The following is a 17906-nucleotide window of genomic DNA, read 5'->3' on the forward strand; positions in this document are numbered from 1 at the left end:
GGTCATTTTTGAGTTTTTTACACATTATGAAAGCGTAGATTCCAAGCTTTCTACTGGTGTATCATACACCTTAATCTGAGCATATTTTACAAAGATATGCTCATTTGAATGTTAACTTCTAGTTCCTGTTTGTTCTGAGAAAACCAGGCTCAAAGTTTCAGGACTTCTCCTAACCTCAGGCAGGCCGGGTGATGGGCGTGAACAACAGGGCCACATTTACATAAAGTCCACCCAAACCAAGCTTCTGAATCGGACTGGTGACGCTCATCAAAATATTCCCATAGGAAATCTGCCTTCATCAAACTTTCACTGTCAAGTGATCCTGAAGTTGTCCGAAGTCTGTTGATAATTCTTGCTGCTTCCTCATCATCTCTTCTACTTTTCTTTGCTGCAGGGTGCATCTTGAGGCTTGTTGTTAAAGGTGATAACTAGAAACAGCTGTATACGTGCCGATGGGGGTGGCGTTTGAGCCATGCAGTGTTTGTTATTGTCCATCTCAATGGGCGAAACTGGGAACACTGGCAGACTGAGTGGCCAATTATCACCCCGCAGTTTCGCTTTCCCCTCCCCTCAATATCCTTGCAGCAACTGCGAGAATAGGGCATTTTTAAACACAAAATTAGCGCTCTTAAATATCACATTTGTGTTACTTTTTTCATCAAATGAATAGTTTAAATGTCGGACTTGCATAAAATGAGAAAAAACGAAAAATGATCATTTTGAAGAAAGCGACTTTGTACTCATTTTTCTCAACCACCGGAATGCCGACTTGCAGGAACTTTATCTGGCTCCGGTCACATATTAGCTCATTTCAGACAAGCAGACTGTCCTATTTCTACTGACTAGAACATTCTGATGAAGGTCAAAGGTCAATTTACAATTGAACATGTGATTTATGGCTCCTCATTGTTTGGCAAAAATTAGTCAAACCTTAGAAAAAGAAGATATTAGAACAAAATGATGTGTTGTGATGAAGAACAAGCTGTAAGTGTAGCTCTAATAACAGCCAGTATTATCAGTATTAGGGATAAAGAGCTTTGTGAATTAACAGCTGAACTGTTGATTGAGGGGGGATTTCAAATGTGGGCAGAATTTTCCCATGATGCCCTGGGGCAGAGTGTAAATGTAGATTTGATGAAATGTGTGGAGAGATGACTGCTGAGATTCCTCTGATCCTGTTTGTGAGAGATTAGTGTTGTTAAAGAGAGCTCTTCCTCACTCATCATCTCTGCTATGGAGGAATAAAAGCAGAGTCAACAATAAAAATCCAAGTTTCTATCTTGACATAAATCATTTTGTTGTCAGTTTCTTTTGTTAAAAATACAAGACACTGTGATTTTTCTCCTAAACAAGAATAATTGAGGTCATGTAAGCCAATCTTCCAGAGTTTATCCACATAACTAAGCCTGACTTTGTTACCTTTACTCAGTTTCATTCTGTTTCTTTTTTATTTTAACTTTATTTATTGTTGTTTTTAACAAATACAAAACATGTTGATGAAATGAAGATCATGACACATAGATTCCCCGCCCCCACCCCCCACCCTCACCCTTCAGGAGGCAAATAACAGGTTATACACTCAAAATGAGAGTAAAATGTAGTCCACCAAAACACACAGATACATACAATGATTGAATAAATGAGTATGTACATTGGAAATCAAAAACTAAATAGAAAAGAAGAAAATAATAATACATTACTCATTTTAAATAATAGAACAAGTTAAAGGAAAATAAAAATAAGAAAAAATAAAACAAACTGATGCTCAGATTTGTACTATCTGCTCAGTATTAGCAGATAATAAATGACACACCATGTCTCACAATTTCCCACAACTGAAATCTCATATCTACAGTGACCAAGTAACAAGAAGACCTCATATCTCAAAGCAGTGTTCAAGTTTTGACATGTGTTACAAATAAGGACCAAGTCTTACTGTATTTCTCTGCAGATCCACGTACAGAATACCTGATTTCAGAGATGCAAAAGCTAGAGCATTTTTACAGGAAAGGGGGAGCTTTATACCTTCTTCTATTACTCCATAAACTGCTGTCAGAGGGTTGGGATTAATAGTCTCATTCCCTATTGCTGAAAGAGAAGGAAAAACCAGGGTCCAGAAATTGGAGAGAGATTGACAAGACCAAAACATGTGACAAAGGGAAACAGGGGAGTACTGACACCGAGGGCATGCCGGGTCAACACTGGGATAAATCTTTGCCAGTTTATCATTAGAGTAGTGAAGACGGTGCACCACTTTAAACTGGATGACTCCATGACCAACACAGAAGGACCAAGTATGCATTTTAGAGATCATGTTTTCCCAAGTTTCATCCAGAATGGGTTCCCCAATATCAGCCTCCCAGGCACTTTTAGATTTTTCCCATTTATGGAAGAGCTCTTTTTGGATCAAGTTGTATCATTTAGAAATCAAACCTCTCTTGGATGGGTCAATGTTGAGGACTAAATATGATATATCTTCTGGGGAGTTTGGCAAATTGTAAAGCTGGCAAAGTGAAATAAATGGTAGGAAGCCCTCCTCATGAAACAAATCCTTAAAGAAAACAAGAGCGTTTGTACGCCACAATGAAAATGCTGAGTCTAGTTGAGATGGCCTGAAGAGATGGTTAAACATAATAGGGCAAAGTCTATTTATACCTTTAAGGCCAAAATGTCTCCTGAACTGGTCCCATATTTGAACAGAGTTTCTGACAACCAAATGAACATTCAAATTCTGGTTAGTGTTTTTAGTACTCAGTGGTGCTGTCAGAAATGAAACTGGAGAGACTGGGAGAGTTGACTTTAACTCCATGTCTACCCAAAGGGCTCCTTCTTTGCCAGCCAACACTGTGGTCCAATAATTGAGTTTGGCAATGTTAGCAGCCCAATAGTAGTGTCAAAAACTGGGTAAGCCCAGACCTCCCTCTGATTTAGCTCTCTCTAAATGAGATTTTTTCACTCTTGCTGTGGATTTATTCCATATAAATGAAGAAACAAGAGCATCTAGTTGAAGGAAAAAGGACTTAGGGAGGAAAATGGGTATCATCTGAAATAAATAAAGAAACTTAGACATTATTGTCATCTTCACTGAATTAATCTGGCCAGCCAGTGAAATGGGGAGCTTCCACCATCTATCCAAGTGGGTTTTAGTACGTTCTAATCATTTTTGATGATTATTTTGTAGTCTCACCCAAGTGCTCACCCGGTGCTTTCCCACTCTGAGTTGCTTTAATAGCAGACAATATTTCCTCAGCCGTTATGGAGGTTTCTAGGGAGGCCTGGGCTTCAGGGTTTATTTTTGGGATATCCAATGTGAAAATATATTTCAGTCAGCTCATTTTCTGACTCAGATTGGTAGAGATTAGAATAGAAATGTTTAAACTGATCATTCATGGTCTGGGGATTATGAGAGCTTGTGTTAGGATCTAAATTCATTCCTGGTATAGTGCGTTCCTCTGAATGTTGTTTGAGCTGAAGTGAAAGCAACCTGCCTGCTCTATCACTGTGCTCAGAATGAACTAGTTTAGATTTCTCTAAAGCCTTTTCTATCTGCCAGGTTTGAAAGCTTGTTGTATTCAGACTGAAGTAATAGCTTTTCCTCATATAAATCAGGTGTAGGTGAGACAGCATATCTTTTCTCTAAATCAGCAATATTGTGGCTTAATTCATCAAGTCAAGTCGATTTTTGAACTGTTCTTCAAATGGCTACACCTTGATGAGTCCATTAAATAGAAACAAAATTTAACCATCATTCAGAATCCACAGCTGCAGACAGAATCACAAAATAAGTGGGTGAGCCCTGAAATAAAATATATTTATATACGCCTTTTTAAGCTAAAATAGAAGGAAAATTCTGGTGGACACAGAAGAGCTCAAAATGAAATAAAATAAAATATCGGGAGGACTTATTCACCAAGGATTGTCAAAAACCTTAATATTATCACCACTCATTAAAAAATAAACACAAAATGTATCCCCCTCCCTGTTACCATATTTTAAATCAGATAGCCACCTATTTGAACAGAAATGGCAAATCAGCGTACCTGTAAAGATTTGGCTCAAGTAAGTCTTTGGTCTTTACATCATAAAGCATGCTCTGTGTGAGCCTCTGAGAAGCCAGAACCTTCCTCCACGCCGATTATTCTGCAGTTGTCTCTCCACTGACGACATTCTAGGTCGTCAGTTTTAGCCGTCAGCCGAGTGACTTCCAATGTGAGAGACGTAACTTTATTTTCCAACTCCACGACCCTGTTAGCATAGCTGTTAGCTCCTTCCTCCAGGCTATCGATCCGTGTAGCGTATGCTTTCATCTCTCCTTGGACTCTGGTATTTTCCATTCTCATGTCCCTTGAGAGATGGTTTATTTTCTTGTGTAGTTCACCTGATAATGCAGCGATGGACGTATCGATCTTAGCTACCACACTTTGTTCCATTCTCTGCAGTGCCATCATTATCGCGTCCACGTCTGACAAGCTCTGGGGGGTTTCAGGAATTCAGGGTCGGGAGAGTCCAAGGCCTCTAGGCCTGCTTTGGCCTTTGAATGTTTTGGCATTTCAGGGCAATTTAACTCACTGGATGGTTCAGGAGACGTCTATTTTTTGAATTATACGACTACAAACACGTTGTAGTATGTCCTTTTTTGACTTTTAGACTGAGTGAGAGCGAAAAACAATATTTAAATTTTAATCCATGCAGAGCTCATTAACCCACGTCTTAACATGACGCTGCTCACGAGCGCCCCCTAGTTCTCTTTTTTTACACATTTGTGTTTTTTCAGCCAAGAGCTCCATGTGAAGCTTTTCTCACAACCAACACACCAGTACGGCCTGTGTCCGGTGTGGATACGCAGATGCTTCTCAAGATTGTGAGTTGAAACAAACTTTTTGTCACAGCACTCACACTGGTACTCTCTGACTCCAACATGGCTGAGTTCATGATGACGAAGTGAAGATGACCAATCAAAACTCTTCCCACACTCCCCACAGACGTATGGTTTCAGACCGGTGTGGATGCGTTCATGTGTGTTGCATTCCCATTTACTTGTGAAGGCTTTCTCACAGTGTCTACATTTGTGTGGTTTCCCTCCACTGTGGATCTGCTGGTGGACTGTTAAGGTCCTTTTATGCCTGAAGGTTTTCCCACATTGGTCACAGCTGAAGGGTTTCTCTCCAGTGTGAATACGCTCATGACTCTTTAAAGATTTTTGATCGGTAAAGACTTTACCACAATCCTGACAAGGGAAGAGTAATTCTCTGGTGTGGATGTTTCTATGAGCCTTGAGGGTATCCAACCGCCTGAAACTTTTACCACAGTCCTCACATTTGTATGGTTTCTCTCCAGTGTGAGTGCGTTTATGATTCTTCAATGCATATGAACGTGTGAAAGCTTTCCCACAGATCTCACAGCTGTACGGTTTCTCTCCAGTGTGGATACGCTGATGGATCCTTAGAGTACTTGCTTGAGAGAAGGCCAAACCACATTGCTCACAGCTGTACGGTTTCTCTCCAGTGTGGATACGCTGATGGATCCTTAGAGTATCTACTCGAGAGAAGGCCATACCACACTGATCACAGCTGTATGGTTTCTCTCCAGTGTGAACTCGCATATGCTTCTTTAAACCTGATGAAGAAGAGAACTCTTTACCACACTGCTGACAGTCATGACTACGAGGCGTGCCCCTCCGTTTCTAGAACAACAAGAAGCAGAAAAGAAAACAGTCATGGTGGAGATCTTCAGCTGACAGCTTTGCATTACTGCGGAGGAGAGTTGTCACAATAGCAGTGTTTTCAATGTCAAACTGATACACTTTTCAATACCACTGCAACAAAAATGGCCTCCTGGTAGGAGTCAGTGATTGACTAAAAAACTGATTCACATTTTTCCCTTCATGACCAAAACATCCACAGATTTCATTTTCCTGAGGTCAGTTGGCATAGTAACATGAAAATGTTTGTTTTTTGGAATTAAAACAACTGTAGAAGACTGGACTACTAGACTACTACAAGACAGGAGCTCAGTTACAGTTAGAGGAAACTACACCAAATAACTATGTCTAACCTTCCAGGACATCCAAACCTTTCTCACTGGAGGCAGAAAATCAGCTGCTCAACTCCATCACATTGTCAGAAAGGAAAAAGTCAAACTTTAAATGTGTTGAGTGTAAATTCATTCCTACCTTGAGAGGGGGAGTCATCTTTCTTCCTCAGACAGCTGCCCTGAAGTCAGATTCAATGATGGACGGCGTTCCTCTCCACAAGTGTCTGGTCTCAGCACTGAGCTGAGGACAAACAGAGACACATTATCAGACAGCAGCTCCTCAAGTGTCCACGGTCTGCAGAAGCCCGCTGCCTCATTCTTACAAACTTCTAGAAAGGCGTCATAGTGGCGGCTCCATTCAGAAAGAAAGGAACAGTAGTTTTTATCTCAGAGAGGAGGTGGGCTCAAAAATAACACCTGGCGTGACTCACGCTTTCACAGGCTGTGATTGGTTGATGTAAACTGTGAATAATAGGGATGAACGTGATTAGATTTGTGTTTATATCAGACATTTACTAATTAGGTTTAGCTTATTCCTTGTAAGAATGTGGAGCAGACCTAAAACTTCAGTCCTTAGGACCAGCCCATTAAACAAACAGCAGCCATCAGGAAATAACATACAGTCAAGCCTGAAATCATTCGTACCCCTGTCACTTTGAAGAACTTTTGATTTTTCTCATTTAAACAGTGACTCTTCACCCTCAAAAAAACATGGACAGAAAATGTTGGAAAGCCTTCAGCCATACACATTTGATTTTGGAACTACAACCCTAACACATATTTTTAACAACACAAAAAAATCACTGTGTCAAAATGATTCATACCCTGTTTTAGTGATCAACTGCAAAGCCTCTATTTTTAGTAACAGCCTCCAAGTGATTCCTGGAATTGCTCACAAGTTTGTTACAAAAGTCCTTGGGAAGTTTGAACCACTCTTCCTTGTCAAAAGCTTCAAGATCCTTGAAGTTGATCTTCTTCCTTGCTGCTACCTTTTTCTTAAGTTCCCCCAGAAGTTCTCAATGGGGTTGAGATCAGGACTTTGACAAGGCCATTCCAAAACTTTCACATCATTGGTTTAAAAGCATTTCCTGGTTGAATCTACCCAACTTAAAAAACTACTACTGGGCCGCTCAACTCAGAGCAGTAGTAATGTGGATAACTAATGAAACTGAGTCTATATGGGTAGAAATAGAGAAAAAGTCTTGTCCAAAGATACCTCTGGAAACTATTCCATTCTTAAATGAAAAAATACAAAAGGGAATGAAGATTACAAACGAATGCATCAGGAATACTAAGAAGATTTGGTCCATAGTTCGGAAGAAATTAAGACTATCAAACTCCATATGTAGAATTACTAAAATAGCAGTAAATCCGGATTTTATACCCTCCACAATGGATGTGGGATACAATAAGTGGGCAGAAAGGGGATTAATATATATTGCGCAGGTATTCACGGGACAAACCATGAAGTCATTTGAACAGCTCAGAAGGGAATTTAATTTACCAACACAAGATTTTTACAAATTTTTACAACTAAGAAGTTATCTTCAGAAACATGAAGAATGGGGTAATATTTGTAAAACACCATCTAAACTAGAAGAAGTGTTTATGGCATTTACAGAAACTGAAACAAAAAAAGGTGTTATTTCAAGGATTTATAAAGCATTACAAAATGAATCTGAAGATAATAACTTAAGGGTCAAAGAGAAATGGGAATTAGAGGCAAACATTATCATAACGGATGAAAGGTGGGAAGACTCTTTTAGAGAGGGACATAAATTAACCGGCAGTCCATTGTGGAGGGAGTTTGACTGGAAAATAAAAATGCGTTACTTTAATACTCCATTCATTACTTCAAGATACAGCAGTACATCTGATCTGTGCTGGAGAGGCTGTGGTCAGGTCGGGGATTTTACACACATATTCTGGGACTGTCCCAGAATTTTAGGTTTTTGGAAAAATATTCAAAATGAAATTGGACAGATTCTGGGTATTACTTTTACAATGGATCCTTCGCTTGTCATGCTGGGTATAGTTCCAGAAGACTCTATCAATAAAGATCTGATCTATTTGTTGAGAATTTTGCTTTTAATCGCAAAGAAAACAATAACAGCATCCTGGCTGAAACCACAGCCTCCTAGCATAACGGAATGGAGAGAAAGGCTAAGGAATGTTCTGATTATGGAAAAAATTACAGCAAGGCTACAGTTGAAATTAGAGAGATTTGTTGAAAAATGGTCTCCAGTAATTCAGGCAATGCCTGGACTCTAGTCGCCTCTGTTTTTATTTATATATTTTTATTTTTATTCATCCTTTTTTTTTTTTTTTTCTCTTTCATTGTGTACTAATTTGTACTTTATTTGAATACGCTTGTTCAGTTCAAAACAACTTTTATTTTTCAGTACAGATGGGAATGTATTAAAATATTTTTTCATTTTTGGAAAAATACTGTTTTGGTAGTAACTGAATAGACTTGAGTTATCTAAGTCCTCGCAACCATATAGCTGGTTGTAGTAGTTGTAATTAAGTTTAGGTCTATGTATATGTAGCAGGTGTTGAGGTATTTTGACCTCTACCTAGGACTGATTTAAGGACAACTCAGTGGAACCTGTGTAAAAAACTAATTCAAAGAGTAATGTCATGTAAGGATGGAAGGACTGATAAGTGTATGTTTGAAAGCATCTCCAGTGTTGTATTTATACAAATGCAAAATAAAAAGAAAGTTCCAAAAAAAGAAAAAAAAAAAGCATTTCCTGGAAACTTTGGCCGTATGTTTTGGGTCGTTGTCTTGTTGATAAGTCCAACTCTCCCCCTGGTCCAGACTCTGAGCTGACGGCTTGATGTTTTCTTTGTGAATCTTGAGATCCTGCTCTTTTTTCATGATGCCGTCCACTTTGACTAAGTTGCCCCCCTGGAACAGTAGGCTGCCCCAGACAACATGAGCTGATATTTACAGCCAAAACAAGCCTATGTTTACATTTATGTCCCCCCCCCCCCCCCCCATGGAACAAATGCACTCTCAATGGTCAAATGTTCTGGACTTTAGGCTCAAAAGAACCCAGACATGACCCAGAAGGCCTGGTTTGGCCTTCTGGGTCCTGTTTCATTCCTGAATTTAGTGATTTCTTATCCTCTATTATTGGTTTTGATAAGGTCATTATGATGGGTGATTTTAATATTCATGTCGATGACAATTCTAGCAGCTTTGCTGCTGATTTTATCAATATTACAGAATCATTTAACTTTTTCCAACATGTAACTGGCCCCCACACACACATAAAAGGTCACACCTTGGATCTCATTTTTACATTTGGTCTAAATATTGATTCTGTTTGCTCAGAGGAGCTGCATGTTTCTTACCATGTTTCTGTCCTTTTTAACCTGTCCTTTAAGGTAGATCCACTGGTCTCTAAACATTCAAGATGCTCTCGTGTCTGCAATCTGCTCTCAGCAGAAAAAAAATTCTGCAGCTTTCAACACAAATATAGTTTTGTCCTCTCATACAGATGTTGAAAATCTTTTAAAATATTTTAACTCACATTGCGCCTCTATTTTAGATGAAGTGGCCCCAATGAGAGCAAGACTAGGCCCCTCTATACAAACATCTCCTTGGATGAATGATAATGTTCGATGTTTCTGACACACCAGTCAGAGAGTGGAGAGGCGATAGAAGTCTACCAAATGTAATGTTCATCGTTTCCACTATAAAGACCTCATAGCCAAATACAACATGATGGTAAAAGATGCAAGAACATCTTACTTTGCAAATTTGATAGCTAAGTGTAAACGTAACCCGAAGCTCCTATTTGACACTATCAGCAAAATTACAACTCCTGCTTCTCCAGATGTACCCATATTTTCCAACAAAGACTGCAATAATTTCTTGTTTTTTGTGAATAAGATCAGAGATATAAGAGCCAGCATTACCCCCTCTTCAACTCCACTCACTCCGCTTACTGATTCTCCATGTCAGCCGTCATCACTTGACAGTTTTTCTCCTATCTCCCTACAAGACTTATCTGACATAGTGAACGGTCTGAATACTTCTTGCTCAGTGGATATCCTGCCAACCTCACTGCTCAAAAATGTTTTAAATGCCTATAGGTCCTTGTCTAGTTGCCATTGTGAATAGCTCTCTGGAATCTGGTTATGTGCCACTGTATTTTAAATCTGCCATTGTAAAGCCCCTAAGAAAGCTAACCTGCACTGTCACTCAAAACTACTACCCGATTTCTAAATTGCCTTTTATTTCTAAAATTAAAAAAAAAAAGCTGTTGCTAATCAGATCACTTCCTTTTAAAGTGCACACAACATCTTTGGTTTTCATCAGAAAACACTCAACAGAGTCAGCTCTGGTCAGAGTCACTAATGACATTATGATGGCCTCTGATGCAGGAGAATGTTCCATCTTAGTGCTTCTCGACCTGAGCTCTGCACTGTGGACACTGTGGATCACAGCATCCTGACTGACAGACTGAGACAGTGGGTAGGTGTGAATGGATGTACACTTGACTGGTTCTCCAGTTACCTTTCAGAGAGGTCTTTTTCAGTTGGCCCCTACCCTTCTGAATCTTGTAGTCTGTCCTGTGGTGTGCCTCAAGGTTCTGTCCTGGGCCCCATTTTATTTTCTGTGTACATGCTACCATTAGGTCATGTAATTAGCAAATTTCAGGGAATATATTATCATCTTTATGCTGATGATATTCAGTTGCAAATTTCTTTTAAGCCTGATGACATGTGTAAGGTTAATGAACTGCTCAACTGCTATTAAGGACTGGATGGATAATAATTTCCTTCAGATCGACACAGAAAAAACAGAGATCTTTATCACTGCTGCAGACACCATTGCATCAGTGTACTGGGCCCCTTTCTTCCTCAGTCAAAGCAAATCTGAAAAATCTTGGTGTGATTTTTGACCAGTCAATGTTTTTTGATCATCATATCAGATCACTGTCCCGTTCTTGTTTTTTTCATTTAAGAAACATAGCTAAACTAAAATCCGTTGTCTCACACACCAAGTTAGAAATGTTAATTCATGCTTTTGTCTCTACATGTCTAGATTACTGTAATTCCCTCTTTACCTGCCTCAATAAATCCTCTCTTGACAGTCTACAGTTGATACAGAATGCTGCTGCTAGATTTTTTACCAGGTCCAGCAGATCAACTCACATGACACCTGTTTTATATTCTTTACACTGGCTTCCAGTGAAATTCAGAATTCACTTTAAGACCCTTGTTTTTGTTTATAAAGCCCTCCATAATCAAGCACCTGAATATATAGCTGACCTGCTCCATCCCTACATCCCCAGCAGAACCCCTTAAGGTCCTCAGATCAGGGTCTTCTTGTTGTCCCCCAGGCCAGTCTTAAACCAAAGGTGATCGAGCCTTTGAGGTTGTGGCCCTGACCCTTTGGAACTCTCCCTTTTAACTTACACTCTGCTGCTTCAATCAAGATTTTTAAAAAGCAGCTATTAATGCATCTTTTTCAACTGGCTTTTGATTATTGGTTGTAATTTTTGTTTACTTGCACTAATTCTGTCTTTTATTCTTGCTCATTGTATGTATTTTGCTGTTTTATTATTTTGTTTTGTAAAGCACTTTTTGACTTCCTCTGTGAAAGGTGCTGTATCAAATAAATTTTACTTACTTACTTACTAGTGTGAGTGCACAGTAACTGCTCCATTACTCTGATACCATCACTCTCCAGAAAGTCCTCCCTAACTGCTGGATGTTGGTTCTTCCTGGCCCTAAACCTTGTGTAGCCGGCAGCCTTTTTGACCCTACTCAGCTCCCGTAGTCGTCTTATTCTTCTTTATCTTTTTGTTTTATTGGTGGGTGGCAACCAGTGTAAAGGTGCATTACCGCCACCTACTCTACTGGAGAGAGGACCAGCGTACGGCCCCGTCTCTGTGTAAACAGGAAATTTTTGGTGTTTCCCACAGTCCCATGTGAACAGAGATCGTATTGAAAACATTGCCATCTGAATGTGGAACTTCTTGGAAATGAAAACAGAAAACGAAGCAAAACGTTATCATATAAACAGGGCGTTAATATGGCACCAAATCATGGTAGTGTGTTCTCTGCCAAACCTGGGGTCCCTGCTTTCTACAGCTGAGAGGCAGAATAGATACAGATGCATTGTTCTTAGATAGATTTACCCACAGTGGAGAAATATCACAGATTTACAATGTCTGACCAAAACTACATTACATTTTGGTCTAGTTTTAGTCATCTTGATGAAAACTAAACTTAGTTTTTGTCGGTTTTAGTCATCACAGATCTATTTTTGTTAGTTTTAGTCTAGTTTTTGTCATGAAAAAGGCTGTCGACTAATAGTTTTAGTGGATGAAATGAACACTGATTTAACAGACAAACACCGGACTGATGCTCAGAGACAGAGAGCAATGGTGCGACTCCAAAAGGAGGACAAATAAGAGTCCAGCGCTGAACAAGGCATTTAAATTCCGGCCTGTCCGGACACATGTCCACCCTAATCACTACTAAACATAGAAGATGAACAAACAAACAACTGTGACACAGTCAAACCACTAACTTTAGTTTAGCACAGATCAGGTTTACCTTCTTCTTCTTCTTCTCTGGACTTCTTTGGCGGTTAGCAGACCAGCTGAAAATCACTCTAACCCTCAGAGGAGACGAGGGGCCGTGTGGACTCACTCAGCGCTGACCGGAAGTAGGTCAATGGCGGGACTGTTGCAGAACTGTCTGGATGCATTTAATTGTAATGGACACTGTAGGAGAGAGGAAAAACGTCATGAGACAAAAAGTTAGTAAAAAGAGCCTCAGTATGTGTAGAACTACAAATGAACTTTCTTCTTCTGGACGAAAATCAGAGACACTCTGGCAGAGTTACTTCAAATCGTACTCATTGATGGTTTTTACTTTATTATTCTATTTTTTTATAAGTTTGTTTTTCATGAGTTTGGTGTAGTTTTAAACCATATGATCCACTTAAGAGCCTCCAACAAATCACAGTGAAACATGAACATTTTCAGCCATAACTATCACTCCCCACTAAATATTGGATGTCCACAGGACATGCAGATCTGGTCTAAAACAAGTCAGTCGGTCCAGGACCCAATCTGCATGTCATTCTGACCTCCAACAGCATAGCTATATGCAGTGCAGACAGTGTATACAAGTGCATGGCTTACAGATTGCCTTTGCGTGGCTAAAACTTTTTGTCTTCCAACTTTTACAGATGCTGAACTGAATTCACTTGGAGGGAAAAGAAGATGCTGCCTGAACACATGCAGCTGAACAAACCTGGATGTCCTACTCTTAATCTTCTTCATAGATTTTCTTCATGTGTTCTTACTCGCTGTCTCCTTCAGCATTGTACCCACTGTCTCCTTCAGCATTGTATTGCATGCTGTCTGCTTCAGCATATCTGTCCCAGCATTTATGTTGCTGCTTCAGCATTGTCATGCTTTTACACACTGTCGGCTTCAGCATTGTCATGTTTTTACACGCTGTCTCCTTCAGCATTGTCATGTTTTTACACGCTGTCTCCTTCAGCATTGTCATGTTTTTACACGCTGTCTGCTTCAGCATTGTCATGTTTTTACACGCTGTCTGCTTCAGCATTGTCATGTTTTTACACGCTGTCTCCTTCAGCATTGTCATGTTTTTACACGCTGTCTCCTTCAGCATTGTCATGTTTTTACATGCTGTCTGCTTCAGCATTGTCATGTTTTTACATGCTGTCTGCTTCAGCATTGTCATGTTTTTACATGCTGTCTCCTTCAGCATTGTCATGTTTTTACATGCTGTCTGCTTCAGCATTGTCATGTTTTTAAATGCCGTCTGCAGTGTCTTAAAAAGTATTAAAAAAATGATAAATCCATTCAGCTAAGATTAAGGCTCTAAAAGTTTCTTAAATTTTGTAGATTTCTTTATTGATATAAACATGTGTTTTTATTTTTTATGGCAAAGAGGTTGTTTTGTCTGCTTTTTATATTTATATTTAATCACACACAAGATTTTTTGAAACTCCACCACATCTAACTTAAATCCTTCCCATGGTTATGAATATAAACTACTGAAATAAATTAAACTCAGTAATGGTGAGCCATGGCTGATCAGCTGCAACAGTAAGGTGATGGTTGACACATCACTGCTCTAAAATCAGAGTTTGTGATCGGAAGTATTTTGAAATGGGCATTTATACCTTTCATTAGATTTTTTTTTCCCTTTAATTAGTGCTGCACAATTAATCTAACTGCAATTTAAATATCAGGCTGTCTACTTACATATTTGATCAAAGGATTGCCACTACCTATATTTTCAACGAAGGAAGCACCCTAATTTGGGGGAAAATAGGTTATTTTCAAAGTAGTACTGTAAACTTGTTATGTGTGGTTTTTATGCTACTAACTACTTGATTTTTTTTTTTTTTAATTGAGAAATACACACTTCTATTCCTTCATAATCTGTCAAGTAGATTCATGACACTATTTGTTTTATACTGTAATCACAATCACATTACTGCGCAGCAAATTTTCGCCTTCCTCTCAGCACTAAACACAAGTAACTGTTTTTAAAGTAACTGATTACAAGTTAGAGATGTGATGGGTATAAAAATGCATGAAGAGGGTCTTAAAAGAAGCAAATCTAATGTCAGACTTCCTGTATATACCCTGTTGTAGTATTGATTTGTTTTTGAATGTCCACTTCCTGTTTTCTTGTTTGTTTGTTTTTGTCTTTACTTCTTTTTATTTCCTGTCTGTTTTAGGGAGTCTATTTTACATCTGAACTGGGACAGAGCATTTATACTAGTCTTTTTACTAAATCTAAATATTAAATACTCTGAATGTAGAAAATTCCTTCAAGTTTTTATTTGCAATAAAAATGTATTTTGAATGCTGTATGGGACTACATTTACACTAAATGTTTGAGATGGCCTTTGTTTAATGACACCAGGCTACTGCAGTCAGAATAAGTTTGGTATTTTAATATATAGTCAGGACTGCATTGTAATAAAGCCGTAAATAAGGCTATATTATGGACATAAACTTTGTCTAAAATTAGTCCATGGAAGACGTTGAAACAACGTCCAAACGGACCATTTTTGAACTGTGTTTGCACCTTATATAGACGTCCTGAAGACGGCCGAAAAAGACGTCCTCTTGTTTGCTCGGTCCCTCCAGGAAATATACCACACCAAAGTTCTTCTGGAACTGATGGATTTATTCTTTCAGCACATCATCTTCATCTAATCCACCGTCCAACTGTTTGAAATACACTACACTGCATTACAAAGCAGCATGCATTCATATTACACAAGTTGGAGAATAAAGTGTGAAACATCAAAATAAAGATGAAATAAATACCTCGCTGTCTGCACACAACCGAGAGGGAATGAGTCCGGAAGAGAGATGAATCCTCCAACAATAAAACTGGAGAAAATACTCACTTAAAAACCTTCTTCACCTTCTCTCAGTATTGTCTCTACTTGCTGCACGCTGTCCTCCAACTCTGTGCGTCAACGAAAGTTTCCCCTGGACAACAAGTAGCAGCTAAATAGTTCCTACCTTACATTAGACATGTCAAATCAGATACTTCAACAAAAATAAACTACTAAATTAAATGTGCAAATAAATCACTCAATTGACATGCTATTGTGGCAGTTAAAATAAAATGTATGTGTGTGTGTGTGTGTGTGTGTGTGTGTGTGTGTGTGTGTGCAACCTACATTAACAATCTAAATCAAGGGTGTCAAACTCAGTCCCAGCAGGGGCCGGATTCTGGATTTAGGTCTAAGCTGAGATCCTAACAGGGTCAACATTTAACCAGAACTGTCAACCTCATTTTCAGTAATAAAATATGACAAAAGAAAGCACTGATGATGAATCATTTGGAAATTCAAAAAAGTAAAAATGATAAGTTTAAAGGCTCAAATCTGAGATAAAATTCCAATTTATTAGTTCAAAAGATCAGAAGATGATATTAAAAATAGAAAAATAATGTTTTAAAGAGCAAATATATGAGGAGAAAGTTAGATTCATACGTTTGAAAGGTCAAAATATGAGATCAAATCTGAAAACATTAGAGCCCATAGAGCAGGGGCAGTGGCCCATTGGCTGTTGACTTTATAATGACAGTTTACTGGACCAATCACGTGTCCTAAAGGTCCATTTAAGGCCCTCCCCTCCCCACTCTGCTCCAGCTTAGAAAGTGAAACTAAAGTGTCTGGAGGAAAACCAAACTAATCCTGAAAACAGTTGGATTATGACTGGATACAGAAATAATTGTCAAATTAGAAGAAAAAAGTGTTGAGAAGCTGAAAACTTGTGAAGACTCTTCAGTCCATGCAGTAGAAAGTCTGATGCTGCTGCAGCTACATGTGGAGGAGGAGAGGCAGGTGTGTGACAGGTACATCATGAGCATGAGGAGCACCAAGCAGTGGCTGAGTGAGCTCTGTGAAGAATCAACATCTAGGCTAATAAACATCATTAGACTGTGATTCCACTTTAGAGAGAAAACTTCAACAGTCTGAGGTTAATGGCTCTCCTGTGATCTGAAGAATGGCAAAACCCTCTCACCATGAAATGACTCAGAAATGGCATCAAAGTGACGAAAACAGATGGACATTTGGGGAAATGGTCCTAACCCTTTTTTTTTATTAGCAGGCCGACTCAAATGAGTGTGTAATCACCAGAATATAGATATAATTGTTTGATCATTATTTGGTACTGCAGAAACATGCAAGATGCAAAAATCCAAGATGGTGGAGTCCACGGAGGAGAGCCTCCCTGTGTATGAATCAAATGTTTATTCTGAGTAAATAAAGATGAAGTCATTTTATAGATTTACTTGCTGAGGTCTACTTATAAATATTCTCTTCAACTTTGACCAAGTTTGCTCGAGGCTAAATATTACAGACTGCACCTTTAAAGAAAAGCTTTACCAGTTGTAATACCTGAATTGGTAACTTGAAATAATGACTGCTTACAAACTTTGACTGTAAAGAAAGAGCTTCTTTGACATGGCATTAATAAAGGCAGATTGTTTCCTCTGTAAATACTAGTTTAGACACAAAATAACTTCAAAAATCATTGAACTGTAGTTATTCATCCTGATAAATGCTCCTGGGTTTGCACTTCTTCATTTCATGTCACAATGAACCAAATGTCTTTAGCTTTTGGGCTCTTTCTTGGATAAATAAAGTCGTCTAAAACATCTCAGCATGGCTGTGGGAATGTGATGGCATTTCTCTCCTTTTTGACATGTTGAAAGCTAAAAATATCATTGAATCTTCTACTGATTGATGGACAGTATTATTTTGACAGCACTATTATAATGACATTAGATTGACATCATACCTGCAGAGAATTGAGCTCAGGTGGGTTCCAGGGAAGAGTGGAGTCTTGATCAGCATCACCAACAGATGCAGGCCCAAAGTCAACTTGTGAGTCTTCAACAGATGCCTGGATGGCATGGGAGACAGAGGAATCTGGCCCATCATAGAATGGGTCTGCATCTTGATTCAGCTCAAGAATTCAGCAGTCATCTTCATATTCCTGCAATCCTCTTGACTGACAAGTACGAGTGCCAACATCATCAGAAGATCCTGAATGTAGGGTCTCTGTGTTTTCATCTCAGGAGAGGCTGGTCCTGATTGCTGGCTAGGTTCCACAGTCTGTTGGTTATGGAAGAAGGAAAATCTTCTTATCATCTACTATTTGGTTATTATATGGTCTTGTCCATCACGTCTACTGTCAACCACCTGATGCGAGCCCTTGAACTTTGACCTTTGGGTACACATTTGAAATCAGTGACAAAATTCATTTCTGTGTGCTCAAAAATGTGCTGGTATTTCAAGCTGAAATTAGTGACTGTGTCCTGCAGATGTA

At 38.9% G+C, this 17906-nt stretch overlaps 1 protein-coding gene across 4 annotated transcripts; it reads right to left on the reverse strand.

The window, feature by feature from the left end:
- Positions 1 to 1556: 1556 nt before the first annotated feature.
- LOC121504434 (zinc finger protein 525-like) lies at positions 1557 to 15527 on the reverse strand. Of its 4 annotated transcripts, XM_041779185.1 has the most exons (4): positions 15384 to 15527; positions 12613 to 12741; positions 6173 to 6274; positions 1557 to 5683 (listed from the first exon to the last, which is right to left on the reverse strand). In XM_041779185.1, exons 3-4 carry the CDS (start codon positions 6188 to 6190, stop codon positions 4739 to 4741), a joined length of 963 nt encoding a protein of 320 aa, XP_041635119.1. In that variant the 5' UTR covers positions 6191 to 6274; positions 12613 to 12741; positions 15384 to 15527; the 3' UTR covers positions 1557 to 4738. The 4 variants fall into 4 exon arrangements, with proteins under 4 accessions (XP_041635119.1, XP_041635122.1, XP_041635123.1 ...); XM_041779188.1 differs by lacking the exon at positions 12613 to 12741; XM_041779189.1 differs by lacking the exon at positions 12613 to 12741 and having other exon boundaries at positions 15467 to 15491.
- Positions 15528 to 17906: the final 2379 nt, after the last annotated feature.

The sequence above is a fragment of the Cheilinus undulatus genome, linkage group 22, assembly GCF_018320785.1.
Source record: "Cheilinus undulatus linkage group 22, ASM1832078v1, whole genome shotgun sequence".
Taxonomy (NCBI): domain Eukaryota; kingdom Metazoa; phylum Chordata; class Actinopteri; order Labriformes; family Labridae; genus Cheilinus; species Cheilinus undulatus.